At 45.3% G+C, this 17531-nt stretch overlaps 1 protein-coding gene across 1 annotated transcript; it reads right to left on the bottom strand.

Annotated features, from left to right (window-relative positions):
- Positions 1 to 5684: 5684 nt before the first annotated feature.
- DIPK2B (divergent protein kinase domain 2B) lies at positions 5685 to 15698 on the bottom strand. The gene is made up of 4 exons (XM_010724146.3): positions 14639 to 15698; positions 9501 to 9674; positions 7940 to 8228; positions 5685 to 6776 (listed from the first exon to the last, which is right to left on the bottom strand). The coding sequence occupies exons 1-4, from the start codon at positions 15122 to 15124 to the stop codon at positions 6436 to 6438; spliced, it is 1290 nt and encodes a 429-aa protein (XP_010722448.1). The 5' UTR covers positions 15125 to 15698; the 3' UTR covers positions 5685 to 6435.
- Between the last annotated feature and the right edge of the window lie 1833 nt (positions 15699 to 17531).

Genomic DNA, 17531 nt, shown 5'->3' with positions numbered 1-17531 from the left:
CATCCCCCCTTCAGCGGGATGTCCACTCCCGTTGGATGACACACTCGGAAACGCCAACGCTACTGTTGGATAAAAACCTGAACTGCTTCACTTCTGAGAGCTTTCTCAAAGCTCTCTGACAAAGCAAGCTCCCTCTGAGATTTTCTCACCATTCTGCTCATACAGCTGCTTTCTTTCAGCCACCCTTGTAGACAAAAAGGGAAACCCCTGTGAGTGAATCCAGAAAACACAACCAAAACTTAAAGAAAGCTTAAAAGCCGGAGGGAAATCAACATTATACACAGATAGTTAGTGATGGGATGAAGAGGAATGGCTTTAAACTAAACGAGGGGAGATTTAGGTTAGATGTTAGGTGGAAATTCTTTCCCCAGAGGTTGGTGAGGTGCTGGCACAGCTGCCCAGAGAAGCTGTGGTGCCACATCCCTGGAGGCGCTCAAGGCCGGGTGGGATGGGGGCTTGGGCAGCCTGAGCTGGTGGGGGGCAGCCCTGCCCAAGGCAGGGGTTGGAAATAGATAGTCTTTGAGGTCCCTTCAGCCCAAGCCATGATTCTATGATGAAAGCCCCTGAGAAGCAGGCATCACCCCAGTCTTCCTCAGAAAATGCTGTGATTCTCTGGGACTTGTAAGGTATGATCCTGTGCAGCCTTCACAATGGCAAAGGTGACACAAAGACCCAGTCTCTGGTGGAAGGGGACAGGCAATGCAAGCAATGCTGTGAGTGAAACTGAGAAAGGATATGTAACTAGTTTCCCAAAACCTTGGCAATTGTTCCCACCCTTTGCCCATCTGCTGAGAGCATTTATATTTTGGAAGAGGAACGGTGATACAGAGACTCCCCTCAGTGACTTCTGGAGTGGCTATGAGTGCTCTGGCAAGTGGGTATTTCTTCTAGTTCCATCATTCTTTCAGTGTCTTTTCCCTCCTTTTCCTCATCAGTACCTGGATTGTAGGCAAATTCTTGCTTTGTTTGGCTAGTAGAGGTAGTACAAACATTTAACGGTTCTTTGTCTCCAGTTTCAGGAGGTTGGAAAAAATAAATCAATATTTACAGCTGCTTTATCCAGAGCAGAGCAAAAATTCAAAGGTGAACCTCTCTTGAGTTTTTCATATACCAAGAACACAAAGAGAGGGAGGTCTTTTCATCACTGTGAAAAGTTTGGTTATTCATAATGGCTTGATTATTATTATTTTTTTTTTTCTTTTTTCAGAAGAAGAAGAAAAGCTCACTATTTTAAGACATTCACTAGAGGAATGAAATTGACAAGCCTCTATCCAACTGAATGTTTAAATTTTGAAAGGAAAAAGAAATACAGCATGACTGACATGGTCCTTTTAAAACACATAATACGCTGAACTTAACATGACATTTCCGTGGGTGTTAGTCTAAAAAGCTATCTTTACACGTAACATAGCAGATGAACTATGTAAGGCAAGGTTGTATCTGTATGCATTGTCACTCAGTAGTACTATAGAACTGAGAAACCTGACAAACTTGTTACTTAAATTCCCAAGAGAAGAGGTTGGAGTATTCCTGCTCTTTCAAACACTGAAAAAGTTTGCATTAGACTAAATTTATATATATGTGTTAGAAAGAATAGAGCTTGGTGTTAAAAAGCTGCAAATACCAGCCAGTTCATCCCTGAAGAAGTGAGGTGCTCTTGGAGAGGTGCTACACAGGGACCTTGTGGAAGTGAAGGAGGTGCAGCTCTGACTCTTACCAGTACTTGTTGTCCCTTCCTGCTGAGGAAACATTTGTTCTCTTGTTCCTAGTAAAATTAGGAGAGGGCTGGGTCACATAACCAGCCCCTGACCCAGCGTGCCAGTAGGAAGAGGTGAGAAACAGTAGTGGGATTTTCATGGCCCTTAGAGCAGGATCAAGGAGTGCTGGTAGCAGTGGGGACTCCTTTATAGGACAAGTAGCATCCTTCAGCTCCAACTGGAGATCTATTGAGAAAGAAGAGCTTTCTCTCATTGCTCCAAAGAGCACAGGTGTAAAATGCTGCAGAGTAGAACTATTCCAGAAACATATTTTCTATCTATAGTGAGAAAATAGGCTTATTCTTTGTGCTCCTTCTCTTCTGGTGGTCCTCCAAGTTCTCCTTTTTTAGGAGGATTTGTCTCTGTGTAAGATATATGGACCAAAGCTCTAAGGGCTGACATTTTGTCACATCTGCTGGAGGTAACTGAGGTGAGTGGGTCTCCCAACATCAGTGGCCACCCTTGCATGGATAATCTCCAGCAGCCAGCCTCCACTTCTTTAGGAGCCATGCGCAATCATGAGGCTTCAGGTCTCCTAAAAGTAGAGACCTTGCAAATCCTCTTCTAGTCTTCCTGTAGCATATCCAGCGTACTATCTACCACATAAACCCACATTCCTGTCCAACACTGAAGTGAAGAATGACACAATCACAGAACTCTAAGATCAGCTTATTCTCATCCTGCTCTTGCTACCTTCTTTCTGTTTGATTATTCTTATCAAGTGTCATGTCTTTCTTTCTATTTTTCTTCTGTCTTATTTTTCTGGACTTCTGGGTCAACCTCACCCTTTCCTGTGGGTCTCTTTTTAGTTGTTCAAGCCTTCCTTGATGACAGGAGCTAAGAACTAGCCAGACATCCTTTGGCTGAGTTCATCTCCATGCAGAGGAGAGCAGATGATTTGGCCATTTTCTCTAACCAGTAAGGAAGAAAAAGGTACCTCCATCTCTACATCCCCACAGTGTTCTTTCCATGAGCAGCTGTTTTCATTTCATTTTTCTTTCCCTGAAATTCATGTTTGCTCGTTCTGAATTTCAAGATGCCTACCCACGCTCCTTCTAGCAGTGAGTTAGAGTAACATAGGATATGGTGGCAGCTAGATACACCTATTAATCAAATTAATGCATCTTGCTAAACCAATTCAGAAAGCCTTGGTGCCGGCTGTTGTGATTTCCTAATGTCTCATGACATTCAATAATTTTGTTATGGCTTTTCTCTCCAGATTCATGTGATAATGGAAGAAGCTGAGATTTTGCTTAGGAGGAATTAGCAATAAAGTATCTAGAGCGCCAGGCTGTAGAGAGTGATTGGCAGATGAGACCCAAGAGCACCCTAAAGTCTCAGATAATCAGAATGCAAATAAAAAGCACCTGCAACGAGCATTGGTTGGCTGAGCTTGCTGGAAAGGCCCTTACTCAAAATGTGTTTGTCTGGCTGCTCCAGCAAAAAGGAGCTGTTGAGTACCAATACCAGATTCTTGAAAATGCAACAATGCTTTCTGGATAGCACCTTGTGGGAAGCCCAGAGGGGCGTACAGAGTAAAGTGATGATCACTTGCTGCCACACTGAGAAATGAGAGTATTAAAGTATGCCACTAGATGAAACATGGCAGAAAATACAGTTTTATGAACCAAGACTCTCTTGACATAAAAGCTTAAAAAAATGCAGTATGTTATACAGCAAGAGAGATACCTAATAAACACACGGACATAAATACCACAGAGATATAGGAAGCATTCAGACTGCATATAGGACTGGTAGAGGACCAAGGTAGTTTCTTTTACTGTTGAAGAAACCAGTAGGCCTGGAATGCTCTACGTTGTTAGCAGGAACAGTTTGCAAAGGCTTGCACAAAGCCACTGTCAGAAATAACTCAAATGCAGAGAGGAAAAAATTACTCGAGAGTTCTTTTGGGGAGGATTAGGTTTAAAATAATTGCCATTTATAAATTAATTTCACATCCTTTTGGATTGTGGCCTACTTGCATTTCAAGGCCTGACTGAAGCTGGCAGACAGGGTGGGCACTGATTCCAGGGTCTGACTGCCAAGAGAAAAGAAAATATTAAAGTAAAAAATTGGCATTGAAAAAAGAAGGCCAGAGAAATACAGGAAAATAAGATTTAGTTTAGGAAAATTATTACTTTTTGAGCTGATGGACTGATTCTATGGCTGGCATATTAGTCATGGTCTTACATAGACTTGGCCTTTGTAATCTATGTCTGAAGAGAAACTGCTGATCAGCACAGCTTCTGCTGCTTTCATATTTTTAAATCCACGATCCAGTTATTTTTAATCACATTTGAAAAAAAAAAATGCATATCAAAGCCTATTGAAGGACGTGGGGACACCCTTCTCAACTTCAACAACTTTTAATCGAGTTGTATAAAAGTAGAACCCACGTGCCTTAAAACTCCTGCTGACATTTTGCCACCTGGGTCCAGCAGCAGAGTAAGGCCATGGCTCCTCCATTCCTCCCACGTGGCGTTTTAGGATCACAGGATGTCAGGGTCCACTCAAAGCCCATTATGACACCAACTTGGTCCTTTTGCCTGATGCTGGCTCAGACCTGAGTTGACAGTGAAGACCTTACCGCAGACCCATCGTTTGCAAATTATTTCTCCTGCGACATGGAAGGAAGGGAAATTTAGGTTAGATGTGAGGAAGAAATCCTTTATCCAGAGGGTGGTGAGGCAGAGGCTGCCCAGAAAAGCTGTGGTGCCCCATCCCTGGAGGCGCTCAAGGCCAGGTTGGATGGGGCCCTGGCAGCCTGAGCTGGATGGGGCCCATGGCAGGGATTGGGGCAGCGTGGGCTTTGATGTCCCTTCCAACCCAAACCATTCCATGATTTTATGATTCTATTGGACCAGACGAGTTCTTCCCCTTAGGGCTTTTTGGACAATTTTGCTTACAAATATACGAACTATGCTGCCCTTCAGTGCAAGATGACAACAAGCAGCCCAGGGGGTAGCACCTAATTACTAATTAGTGAGTGGTGATGAAGCAGGAGATTTTCCTTCCCCATTGAGGGGCTACCAGTGGGGGAAACTTGCTGGAGGGGAAGGAGCTTGGTGCCAAGGTGCAGCTTTAGGTAAATTCACAGACTGAGAGATCAAAGTTGCAGACAGATTCCAGAAAAACTGTTGAAAACAGATTGTTAGGCAGCCTTGTGGATCTAGCAAAGGACACATTTTTTGTACTGGAAGAGAGCCATGATGTAGAAATAGACTGAAATCATGAAAGAAGGCTGCAACAGTAGCTTAGGCTGTATATTTAAACATTTTTTTTCTGTTGAACCATCTGGACCTGAAGCTAAATTTACCTACATATTATTTTCAATGTTTCTGCTTCTTGAGAGGTGAAAGGTGTACTTGATGTTTCATGCCAAGAGGAAAAATAAAATAAATGTCCTAGGTCAGATTTTCCCAGTGTCAGAATGGCATGTGTTTTTGGATACCTGACATGCATTGTCTTAACCCCAGGCCTGGTGCTCTGTGTGCACAGAACCCCCCCACAGCCAGCACAAAATCTTGACTTGCTTTCCTGTTCCCTTTAACTCTGTACAATCATTACCAATGCAAATGCACTCTCATCTTTTTCTGGTTTTATGCTCGTTACTGGTTTCTTTTTTGAACCATGGCTAGAGGAAGACTGTTTCCATGATGAAAATACTTACAAGGGGATCCAGAACATTTAGTTTCTGACTCAGCTTAGTCAAATACGGACGGTGACTCCTGCATGCCTGAATACCAGAAAAGTAGCCCCCTTAAGCAGAAGGAAAGTTTAGCGTGTTAGGGTAAACTAATATCTCAACCTCTGGCCACGTTGTTTCTCTTCTTAAGGTAATTTTCCCATTTGAATGGTTTTGTTCAAATGCTTCCTTCCAGTTTGCTTTAGAGAGAAAAGTATGAAAGTGTCTTCTGCACAACCACATCTAAGAGTTGTTTTTTATTGTTATTTTGGTTTGTTTTTAACCTGTAAACAAGAACACTTATTAGACTCCAATTACTGCCCATTAACTTGGAAAAGACTAAAAGTATATTTTAGGATTAGAAAAATTAGGTCTCATGAGACATTGGGTCTTTCAGCTTTTTAATACTGTTGATTGCATTTTTCTGTTCTGTGTGCCATAAAAATAATAAAATTAAATATTCTATAAAAGTCATCTGTGATGGATGAAGGTAAGGAACTCATCAGGTGGCTCAGTTTATCTATGACTTTTAGTGCACTAAAATCTCCACAAAGAAAGTCTTAAATGCTTCCATCCATCTCACATTATGTATATATCATCTTGATCAGGAAGTTGTTCTTAGCAATAAAATTCTGCTATCTAGCTAGTTGTGAGCACATTGCCTTCAGAGGTCTTCTCTTTAATGGATGGCATGGAAAACTCTTCCAAGGCCAAAATACATGAAGAAGATTTATTAATCCTGTAGTCTCTGTCACTCATGATAATGTTTATAATCCATAAGCCTCACATCACATCTAACATCCCAAGTAACAAATGCATCTCTGGGAGATGAACAATAAATCCTGTGTGCACTCTGTTCCCAACTCCTTCATCCCTGCAAGGAAGCCTCGGAATTGCTGCAGCTCCATTCAGCTACTCTGGTTCCTTCTTCTTCTTACACTGGTTGGGGATGTCCCTGCCTCAACCATCTTGGGCAGCCTTCCTTCAAAACCATCAGTATTTGTCACTGTATTTGCAGTCTGGGTAGCGGTAGGCAAAACGTGAATCACAAGACTGCAGAGGCTTCAGGAGATGTGCCAGCTTTGCCATTGCCTCATTGATGTCCTGGTCATCAGTGAGGCCCTCTACGCAGTACTGTAGGAAGCTGTCTATTTTCTCCTGTACAGGTGGCGAGAATTTCCCCTTCAGGAGCTTAGGTAAAAGCTCCTGACACACCAAGACAAGGCTCTGCTTCTCTCTGATGGAGTTACAGGACACAAATGCAGACTGGCAGTCCACAGTCAAACAGCTAAAGATATCCTTATACTCCTGTTGGCCATCCATCGGTTGGCTCCCTGATAAAGATAATTAAAACAGTTGTTAGAAAGATGGGAGCAAATTGCTGCATAATCACATATGTCTGTACCTCTGAATTAATATAGGGTTGTTTGTCTCTAAAGGATACTACTATCTTTCACCTCAAAATACACTGTGCAATCTGTGTATTGGCTTTTTCCTACTGAAATACACGTATCTTGCTGAATGACAGAGCTCTACTGAACTGCCCTACAAAGGAAATGGAGAGACATCTGTCAGGTCAAAGTGGGGCGGAAGAAATGAGAAGAACCCGAGCAATAACCTAGAACATGGAGTTCCTACAGAAATGACTACAAACAGTCAAACCTGTATTTTTTCCATGTTACCCAAAATCATTAAATTGCAAAAACAGCTCATCTAGCTGGAGTCAAGACAACCATAATATCTGCTGGGACAAGAAAAAAACACAGAGTGGAAAATCCTCTAACAACTTTTTCTGAATATTTGAGATGCATTCAGCTGAATGTTTAAGTTGAGCAAAAGTCTTCTGAAAAACTAAACACACAAAATGAAATTGTTAAATAATAATATTCTTTGAAATATTCTTTGTCTAGCTCTACTTCCAGTAGTTAGACCAGTCTAACCTTTGGAAAGTAAATAGCAATACTTCATTTTAAGCAAGACTGACAAAAGAGGGATTTTGTTATCACTGTATTAATACTATTACTGTGGTAAATACACCTTAAAAGACCCAATGCTTTACTTGAAACAAATGAACCTATGAAGAATCTCTTTGCAAATACTGACATTTGTATGATAAATGTTTTACAAAAGAAGTAATGTAGTGAGTGCATAATGGAGAGCGCACTGAATGTTGCTGCCCATTACAGAGAGGAAGATGTAGGACTGAGACCCACATGGCATGCAGAGCATCCATCAGTCACCGCTCCACTGAAGGCACAAGCAAAATACTTGCTGCTTTCCCTGCTTGGAGCCATGATGGCAGGCACTGCCTCTTACTGCTGGTAAATTTCTCCTTGAACTTTCTATTGTTTAAGCTTAGCAAGTGATGTTTGGTTGATCAAAAAATGAATAAAATAAATCAGCAGAAGGGCTGGACATAATAGGTGAATGATTTGTTTTGCCCTGTTGTGCCAAGCCCCCCTGTGACAGACGCATGGGCCCAGAGCCTGCTGAGTACCTTCCTCCTTGTCGATGATGCCCAGCGTGCTGGCATCCCGGATGAACAGATGCCCGTTGCTGAACACGCCAAAGGTGCCAACGTCCACACGGGTGAAGTAGAAGAAATAGTTGAGGTCGTTGTTGCCCATGGAGCGGAGAACAGCGAGGAGCTGGAGGGCCAGGTCAGCTGCCACCTCAGGGGCTGCCCTGAAGAAGTCGCTTAGGGGCCGGGTGCTGGCGCTGACCACCAGCCGCCCACAGGAGCCCAGATACCGTGGGAAGGGCCACCCTTCCACATCAGGGAAGATCTGCCGGGAGAGGGGAGAGCAGTGATGACACCTGACCCTGCTCACCATCCTCTCTGCCCATGAGCCCACCTCCCTCCCAGGTGACCTCAAATGCCCCAGCTGCCACTGTTCCATACTACATTTCTCTTTTCTTTTGGCAGCTAAAGAAGAGTATGATATTTCAAGATCTGTTCCATGAAGGAGACTAATTGGAATGCATAAGACAATAATAGATTTTAAATTCATTAAATCTTTAGGCGCAGAAGAGCTAATTTTAGGTTTCTCTGTGGGGTTTTTGATGGCTCCCTCATAAGAATGACAGAGCTGAAGTCACAGCTTGAAGGTGAGGTGAAGCTAGAGCAGTTTCAACCAATTTCTAAGACCTGTGTGGCCATTTTGTTAGATGAGACTTCGCAGCTTCCCAGACAGACATGCTGGATATTTGCTGCACTGGGGACATCTGAATGGAGCTTACAACTGTCGTGCTGGCAGTGAAGCTGCCCCAGGCCTTTAGGTCCCAGGGTGGAAACTGCTCAACTGCTCCACTGCGCATTGTTTCCCCTCCCTGTGTAAAGGAGCACAGTGGCTTGAGGCAGGTGGAAGAGGTTGCATCATATCTCAAAGGGATGCAAGAAATAGCAGTGACAGCTAGAGGAGAGATTGTGGTGAGGATATTCCCTTGGAGACACTACAAGGGAAGAGAGGAGATCATGTGCCAGGAGAGGACCAGAGAAGCTCTCTTCCTTCAAACTCAGAGCTCAGTTGTATGGTTTGGTTGAATGCACCAAATACCTCTGCAGAGCTGCCATCTGCTATGGAGCTAGCAACCAGTGGTACGCAAACAGTAACAGCCACAGCACGCTGAGCCTGGGAAATCTGTGCCCTGTGAATCCATGTTCCACCAGAATGTTGGACTTTACATGCTAAAGCATGATCTCTGGTTTTTATAAATACTCTGGATTTTATAAATAGGCTGTGACTTTGAGTAATATATCATCGATTGCAAACATGACAGTGAAACATCGGAGATGCGTAAAACCCCATCTTTCACGTTGCACTATTGTAATAACCCATCTGACTCTGATTTATTTCAGGGGTTGGGCATCTGTATCTCTCAGCAACTTTACAATCTGATGCAAGAAGCCTGAAGCAGTCTTCAATCACCCAGCCTCATAGAAGAAACATACGCCATGAATTTTGGGGAGCTTGCAAAGGGCAGCAAGGACTGGGGTACGTCTCATGCTTGCAAGAGGCTGCAGGGTGATGTTTCCAGCCAGGGCAGACGGTACCTACCTGTAAGAGGATAGGGTGTGAATTCACTGACAGCGTGTACAGGAGGCGCAGCTTGTCCTGCTCAGTGAGGTGGTCCATGTAGATGCTGCCAGCATCCGGCACTTCAGCGTAGCGTCGCACAATCCGGTCCAGGAGACGCTGGGATGGGCAGCGCAGCATGGGGCTGGACAGACCCTAGTATAGGGGCAAAACATGAGAAGGATGTTTATCTTCCATCTGTGAGATACCACAGATTTTGGAAATGGCACCCAGTCTTCATGGCACGGCCACGGCCTCCACCAACCCCATTTCCCTCCTTGCTGAGCTCTGCACTCCTGCTTTCAGCCTTGGCAGCACCACTGGCCTGTGGCTGCCTCTCCTTTGCTCTGCCAGTGAGTCACATCCCTCTTTGAACAATGTTTTCAGAGTGCTTCCCTGCTTGCTTAGCCTACAAGCGGCATTCTTGGAAATACTCTTCCTTAAGGTCAGTAAACATGCTTTAAAACTGTAAATAAACTTTGTACATGGGTACCAGCACAATATATATTATTTCTCTGAAAAACTTATGCATTAGCTATCAGAAACAAATTTGAATAACCTGGGCATATTTTCTAGTAAATGCCAGCAATGAGTAAAGAAATGTTGGGCTAATGGCTTCAACGTCACTGTATTTCACCTTTTGATTTGGTGTATGAATGTGTAAAATTGTAATAAGTGACCTACGGCTGGGATAAATGGCATATACATTTATACTTGCGTTGTAGAAAAAGACCTTTTTTTTAAAGTCAGTGTTCAATTACGAAGGAGGCGTGAGGTGAGGAGGGCTCCTGATAGCAGTGCAGAAATGCTGCCCAGCCTTTCCTCTGTTGGAGTTGGGCTTTTGCTAAGTCTCTTTCTACCAAATGATTCAAGTAGCCAAATTTATCTTTTGGGTTTACTTTCTAATTTGGTGGCTGTGAGATACTCTTCAGAGGACAGGGCACTTGTGCTCACATTTGCTGCCTGCTGTTCTTCATGCTGGGAGCAAAAATTTGACTCAGGCTCCCCCAAATCATTTGGTAGCTCTGAGGTAGGTCTCTCACGGCCTCTCCTGCACAAACTGTTCATTATTGGATTGAGCACACTCTTAGTAACTTTGCAGATGACACCAAGTTGGGAGGGAATTTGATTTGCCAGAAGGGAGAAAGGCAGTACAGAGGGACCTGGATAGACTGGATCGATGGGCCAAGGTTAACTGTATGAGTATCAATAGGGCCAAGTGTCAGATTCTGCATTTTGGTCACAACAACACCAGGCAACCCTACAGGTTTGGGGAGAAGTGGCTGGAAAGCTGCCTGATGGAAAGGGACCTTGGTGTACTGATGGACAGATGGCTGAATATGAGCCAGCAGTGTGCCCAGGTGGCCAAGAAGGCCGATGGCATCCTGCCTTGTATCAGGATGGGTGTGGTGAGCAGGACTAGGGAAGACATCCTGCCCCTGTACTCGGCACTGGTGAGGCCTCATCTCGAATATGGTGTTCAGTTTTGGGCACCTCAGTACAAAAAGGACATGAAGGTGCTGGAGCAGGTCCAAAGAATGGCCACAAGGCTTTCAGGGTTTTCATGACTAACGCAGTGACTGACACCTGATTGGAGCTCAATTATTTCCTTCTTCAGGTGACACAGAGCTGGTGAGTGGGGTTTCAGCTTGGAGCCATGTAGGCGCAGGGGAGTGCATGAAGAGCACTCAGCCTTAGCTGCCAGCCCTAGCACCTCCCACTGAGCCAAGCAACATTCCAGATGCTCATCCACTGGTGCTGCCACATATATATCAACCACTGGTTCAGCTTCCTACAGTTTAATGACACCTCTGGTCCACAAAAACTGGTGGGTGGTGGGGACTTTTGGATTTGGCAGAGCTACGCAAATGTAGGAAGTCTGGCATTTGCATTAGCGTTTCAGGAGAGCAGAGCTCTTGTTTACAGCAGAATGATGGAAACATACCTACAGCCATAGCTGTAAAACTGTCAGACAAAAACTGCCAATGGAAGAAAAATTTGAAGAACGTACACTTGAAGACATTGAAGAAAGTGATTTGTCTCAGAATAGATCATGTCCTTTGCAGTGTCTTATCACCCTGGAGAATAAGACTTGACAGGCAGCCTGACATCTTGTTTGTGATTGACGGTGGAAAGCTTATTTACTTTGATTAAATTCCTACATTTTTGTATTTGATAACTAATACTTCCTACAATGCCTACCTACACTCAACTGTGATTTCTATTCCCTACTGCATAACATGTGATCTGTGTTAAACTCCCATGTATGCATATGTATGCACATCTTACGTCGATGTACCCAGAATCCATCAGACAGGATGAAAAGATGACCTCTGAAGACATATTTTCTTCACTTTGCTTTCTATTCAGCCAGTCTGAGAGAGAGCAGCACAGCCCAGGAGCAGTGCTCAGCTGCCTGGATACAGCTTCACCAAACCAAGCCTGGGATGGAACCCAGCAGAAAACTCCTGATGTAGGTGATGAAGTATATGCAGCTCCTGGCCACTTGAAGCCAAGCGTTTTGTTCACCTCCAAAAAGAGAACCTGAGACTGCCCAATGAAACCGTGGAACTCATCTCCTCTGTATCACTACTGCTACTACCCTTGCATGTTTTCCAGGCCATGCTTTGTAGCCAGGGTTATAACTTTTCCTGCAGGCAACCTATACTGAAACTGGGCCACATTTTTGTTGTTATTCCTCTCCAACAAGCTGAACCAGCAATGTTGTTTGCAGTGACAAGCTTCTGGGCCAAGGTTAGGCAAAGCAGTGTACAGTGGTGCTGCTACATGGGTTACAAAAGCCAGTACAGGCAACAGCACAGAGCCTGAGCTGAGCTTCACTCACAGCAGGATTTTAGTAGTGAAGGCTTTGCTGCCTCTGATAACGATTTCCATTGTGATGGGTGAAATAATCAATGTGGCAGCTCTGCTGGTAGCTGGGGCAGGCAGGGCAGGCAGCGTAAAGTGGAAAAGCTTCACTTCACGGTCTGTCATCCTGATTCGAGGATGTGGAGAGTTGCTGTGATTCCCTGTTACAAAAGACAAAATTACTTCAGCCCAATAGCTTGTCTCAGTGCCAATACTGCAGTGAGGGGAGAGCAGGAACCCTTGGGTGACCATAGGATCATGAAACAGGGTGGGAATTGCAACAGACACCAGCAGTGCACTCACAGTTAGCACTTCTAAAAATACCAGAAAAGTAGTGCTACAGGAAAGAATTCACAATGGCTTACTGTATCCCAAGAAAACCCCTCTGATGGCCCATGCTAGCCTACATTTTCTGAGGTGCTCCTGTGGCTGTGGGCAAGTCGGACCAAGTGAGATCAATGTGCTCTTCTGCATAGGTTGAAAAAACTGGGATTGTTCAGTCTGGAGAAAAGGAAGCTCAGGGGAGACCTTATTGTTCTCTACAATAACCTGAAAGAGGTTGTGGTAAGATGGGGGTCAGCCTCTTCTCCCAGGTAACAGAGATAGGATGAGAGATAATGGCTTCAAATTGCACCAGACGAGGTTCAGGTTGGGTATTAGAAAACGTTTCTTCTCCAAAAGAGCAATGAGGCAGTGGCACAGGCTGCCCATGGAGGCAGTGGAGTCACTGTCTCTGGAGGTGTTCAAGAGCCATGCGGATGTGGCACTTAGGGACATGGGCAGTGGTAGGGATGGGTTGATGGTTGGACTTGGTGTTTTTAAAGATCTTTTCTAACCTTAATGATTCTATGATTCTATTCTATATTTCTATAGCCCAGTCTACATGCTGTTAAAACAGATTTACATACTAATGTCAATTCCTCTACTTGATTTACAGAGTGAAAGAACCATGAAAACAGGAGTGGCACAGTCCTGAGGCCAACATGTACTAATTCAGGTCTTGCAGCCTGTTAGGACTTCTCTTCACTTAAAAATCTGCTGGGACTGCTGAGATGTTCCATGGAGCTTGTCCCTAGACACATCCTCCTGGGCTGGCCCTGAGGTTCACTTCAAAGGTACCTCATGGAATCAGAATCCTCAGAGTTGGAAGGGACCCTTAAAAGTCATCTAGTTCAGCTCCAGTGTAATGAACAGGGACATGCATAGTTAAATCATATTGCCCAGGGCCTGACACATCATAGAAACCAGGGCCTGACACAGCCTCACTTTGAAAGTCTCCAGGGATGGGGCATTCACCACAATGCTGGGCAGTTCCAGTTCTTCACCACCTTAACTGTAACCTTTTTACCCTTCTTAAAAATGGATGTGATGTTGCCTTTTTTTGCAGCCAGCTTAGCTGGGGGCTCATTTTCAGGAGATATGGATCCACGAAGTAGAAAATCTGAAGTAATGTGTCTGTAGCGCACAGCAAAGCTGAGCAGTGTGGCAGTGTGCAGACTGGAGAAAGCTGTTGCCTTTTTAGGAAAACAAACAAACAAATCCCTTTCTCTTCCCTCTTTAAAGGGAGAATGATGCTCTCAGGATGAAAGAAAAGAAAGGAGAACTGTAATAATCCTTCCTCATCTCACATGGGCTCATTCCAGAGTGCACACAGCCCCCACCCCGTGCCAACAGTTATTAAAATGCTTTGCTGTTGTTTAAAAGGGGAAGTGTTTTTGGGGGAGGGTGGTTTTGCTCTCAGGAGCCACTCAGCTACTGTTTTACAGAATCACAGAATCACAGGGGTTGGAAGAGACCTCTGGAGATTATCAGGTTCAACCTTCTGCTAAAGCAGGTTTCATACAGCAGGTTGCACAGGCAAGTATCCAGGTGGGTCCTAAATATCTCCAGAGAAAGATACTCCACAACCTCTGGACAGCAGTTCCTATGCTCTGTCACTCACATTAAACAAGTTTTTCCTCATATCTGTATGAAGCTTCCTGTGTTCCAGTTTATGTCCTTTACCTCTTGTCCTGTTGCTGCACACCACTGAAAAGAGCACAGGCACCAATGAAAAGAGCTCACCATCAGCCTACAGAAGAAGCCAGAAGCACCACTCTTGCCCTTCCCAAGTAAAACCAAGAGGCCATGCCTGGCCCACCTGCAGCACAGGGCAGTCTGGGCCTCCTCTTTGTGCCCCAGGCAGGAACAGAGCCTACGCAGGCTCCTGTGCATTACCATGGGCTGACCTAGTTTCATGGTGGAGCACTGACCTGCACCAGGTCGGGCGTGAGGCGCTTGGCCCTCAGCCACTTCTGGAAGCGGTGGGTGCGGCGCAGGGCCCGCTCTAGGCTGCATGTTTTGGTCTTCAGCAGAGAGGTGCAGATGCGCTGGTCAGCCCGGTCGTGCTGGTACTTGGTGGTGAGGCGGGTGATGTCAACCATCCTCCAGCTCTGGGTATCATCGGTGTAGTTGCCCAAGTAGCTGAGCAGGTAGCTGGGGGGCAGCTTTAAATGAGAAGAAAGCCAGGTGTCAAACCTGCCAAACCAAAACGAGAGCCCCAGGGAGAGCGGGTTAACAGACCTCACCAACGCCCACCGCGCCAGCACAACCACTGCTTTGCCCTCAGGCACCATGGGGCACTGCAGAAATCTCACACAGAGGTCTGGGGGATTTTGGGGACAGATCCCATTAGCACCACTGGAACACCTCTTCCCAAGCCACAGACGGGGCCCATGTGGGTTCGAGTGCGGTCTCATGTGCACTCAGTGAGAAGAGTGGGTGGAAATATTCTTGGACAAAATGTCCTCGTTCATTCCTCACTTAACGATATTCCTTGTTATGGGGGTGCCCTGAGGGGGAGAGGAGAGACAAATGCTAAAATTTGGGCCACATGAAGAGTAAAAAAGAAGGGAGAAGTCTCAGAGTTTCGGTTAAGAGAGAATTTCTGACGTTTTGAGATTTCCTAAGCTGCAAAGGGAAATTGGCCAAAAAAAGGAATAATCAACATTTTCAAATACTCTGCAGAATAAAAACTTCTGAAAATAAATGTGTTTGGAATTATCAGAATGACCTTTCTTTCTGAGGTGGTGGCATGGTCACGGCACTGAGCTTGCCAGAGTTCAAGTGTCTAGACGATTGTCTCAGACATTTGGTCTGATTTTTGGGTGGTCCTGTGTGGAGCCTGGAGTTCTATTCAGTAATGCTTATGGGTCCCTTCCAATGCAGGATATTCTATGATTCGATGATTTACTTGGTGTTAATGCATGATAGACAGGTGTAATTTTTTTCATTAATCATGGAATAACAAAATGATAGAATGGCTTGGGTGAAAAGAACCAGAAAGATTATCTAGTTCCACCCTCCTGCCATAAGCAGGGTTGCCAATGACTAAATCAGGCACTAGATCAGGTTGCCCAGAGTCCCACCCAATCTGGCCTTGCACTAACGCTGAAATAAAGATCATGTAAGATAGCATGACCAGCAGGTCAGGGGAGGTGATTCTGCTTGTCTGCTCTCGTAAGACCCCACCTGGAGTATTGTGTCCAGTTTTGGAGCCTGCAAAACAAGAAGGACATCAAGCTGTTGGAGGGGTCCAGAGGAGGGCCATGAAGATAATTAGAGGGCTGGAGCACTTCCCTTGTGAGGACAGACTGAGAGAGCTGTGTCTCTTCAGCCTGGAGAAGAGAAGGCTGCAAGGAAACCTCATAGTGGCCTTCCAGTACCTGAAGGGGGCCTGCAGAAAAGCTGGGGAGGGATTTTTTTAAAAGGGCAGGTAGTGGTAGGATGAGGGGAAGTGCTTTTGAACTGGAAGAGTCTAGATTTAGACTAGATATTAGGAAGAAATTCTTTACTGTGATGCTGGTGAGACATCGGAACAGGTTGCCCAGTGAGATTGTGGATGTCCCCCCCCCGGAAGCACTCAAGGCCAGGCTGGATGAGGCTTTAAGCAACCCGGTCTAGTGGGAGGTGCCCCTCCCTATAGCAGGAGGTTGGAACTAGATGATCTTCAAACCCAAACCATTCTGTGATTCTATGATTCTGTGATTTTGTTTGAAGTTTTCAATGCCATTGATAAGTCCCTAGGAAAAAAAAGTTTAATATCATGACTGAGTGCTTTCCTCGGCTACAAAGCCTTCTCTGGTGCTCAGACAGTTTTCCTGGCCAGCTTGGACAGACACCTTCCTTCCACCCCTTGGGCTGAGGCCAGAGGAGGAGGCTCAGATGAGGGTGCCTGGCTGCCTGGTGCTGTCCCCATGACCAGGAACTCTCTTGCTATAAGGGGAGATGTAGGATATAGGGTGGAAACCCAGTGCCAGGGTCATCGTGCACCTCTGACACAGCCAGCAGGGTTTTAGTAGGATGCAAGACAAGGATGCAAGACTACAGAAGATTTTAGGGATCTTGGCAGGATAAGGAGGGGACACTTTGTGACTGTGGCCACATGTGCTGTGGCCATGAGCACTGTGCACCAAAATTCTCCCCCTGCACAGGCCCTGGAGGGGAGTGTTCAGGCCAACCAGTTAGGCTGTGATGATGTTTTTTTTGGGCAGCCCCCACAGCCCTGCCTGAGTGGTGCTTTCTGTAAGCTCACTGGCAAGATGTGAGAGCTCATTTGAATCCCAGCCTTCAGCATGGCCAGCGGTTGAACTGGCTGCCCCTGGGGTCTCCTAATTATACACTGCCAGAGTGCGTAAGAAAGCATTTCTTAATTTAATCTCACTATAAATTAACGCTGATGATAACTCAGAACTGAAACAGGAGAGGCAAGGGGTGCCCTTCAGGAGCAGCTAGCTGCTGGTAAATGAAAAGGCACTAATGAGGCTGAGGGTTGAAGCTAATTTTTCTTTTTGACTTCCAGTTGGGAACTCCACACTGAGAAATGTTGAGGGGGTTCATTAGCTTTCCTCCCCACTAAATTTACCCTTCAAGGATCAGTCTGTGCAGCCTCTTTCTTTTCCCAGAAGCTGATGGCTTCTCGTGCTGGGGGTGCTCTCAGACACAGAAATGGACCGGCTCCTTCTGCAGCCAGCAGCTGGCCCCACGCCGAGGTCAGGGCATTTTGGTCTTTGGGGCATTTTGCCCAATATGAAATCAGAGCTTCCCTATGATCTGTGTATCTGACCTAAAATGAACTCCCCCCTCCTCTTTTAAATTTTTTTTTTT

This window comes from Meleagris gallopavo, chromosome 1 (assembly GCF_000146605.3).
Source record: "Meleagris gallopavo isolate NT-WF06-2002-E0010 breed Aviagen turkey brand Nicholas breeding stock chromosome 1, Turkey_5.1, whole genome shotgun sequence".
Taxonomy (NCBI): domain Eukaryota; kingdom Metazoa; phylum Chordata; class Aves; order Galliformes; family Phasianidae; genus Meleagris; species Meleagris gallopavo.
The sequence above is the reverse complement of the archived record's forward strand: the minus strand, read 5'-3'. Positions and strand labels throughout refer to the sequence as shown.

What these genes read in the sequence shown, in the direction of transcription:
- DIPK2B (XM_010724146.3), bottom strand. Translation starts at nt 15,124, where the DNA reads ATGAGACCGCACTCGAACCCACATGGGCCCCGTCTGTGGCTTGGGAAG. An exon ending in CACACCCTATCCTCTTACAG is followed by an intron (nt 8,229 to 9,500) that starts GTAGGTACCGTC and finishes CTCTCCCGGCAG; the next exon opens with ATCTTCCCTGATGTGGAAGG. An exon ending in CATCATCGACAAGGAGGAAG is followed by an intron (nt 6,777 to 7,939) that starts GTACTCAGCAGG and finishes TATCTTTATCAG; the next exon opens with GGAGCCAACCGATGGATGGC.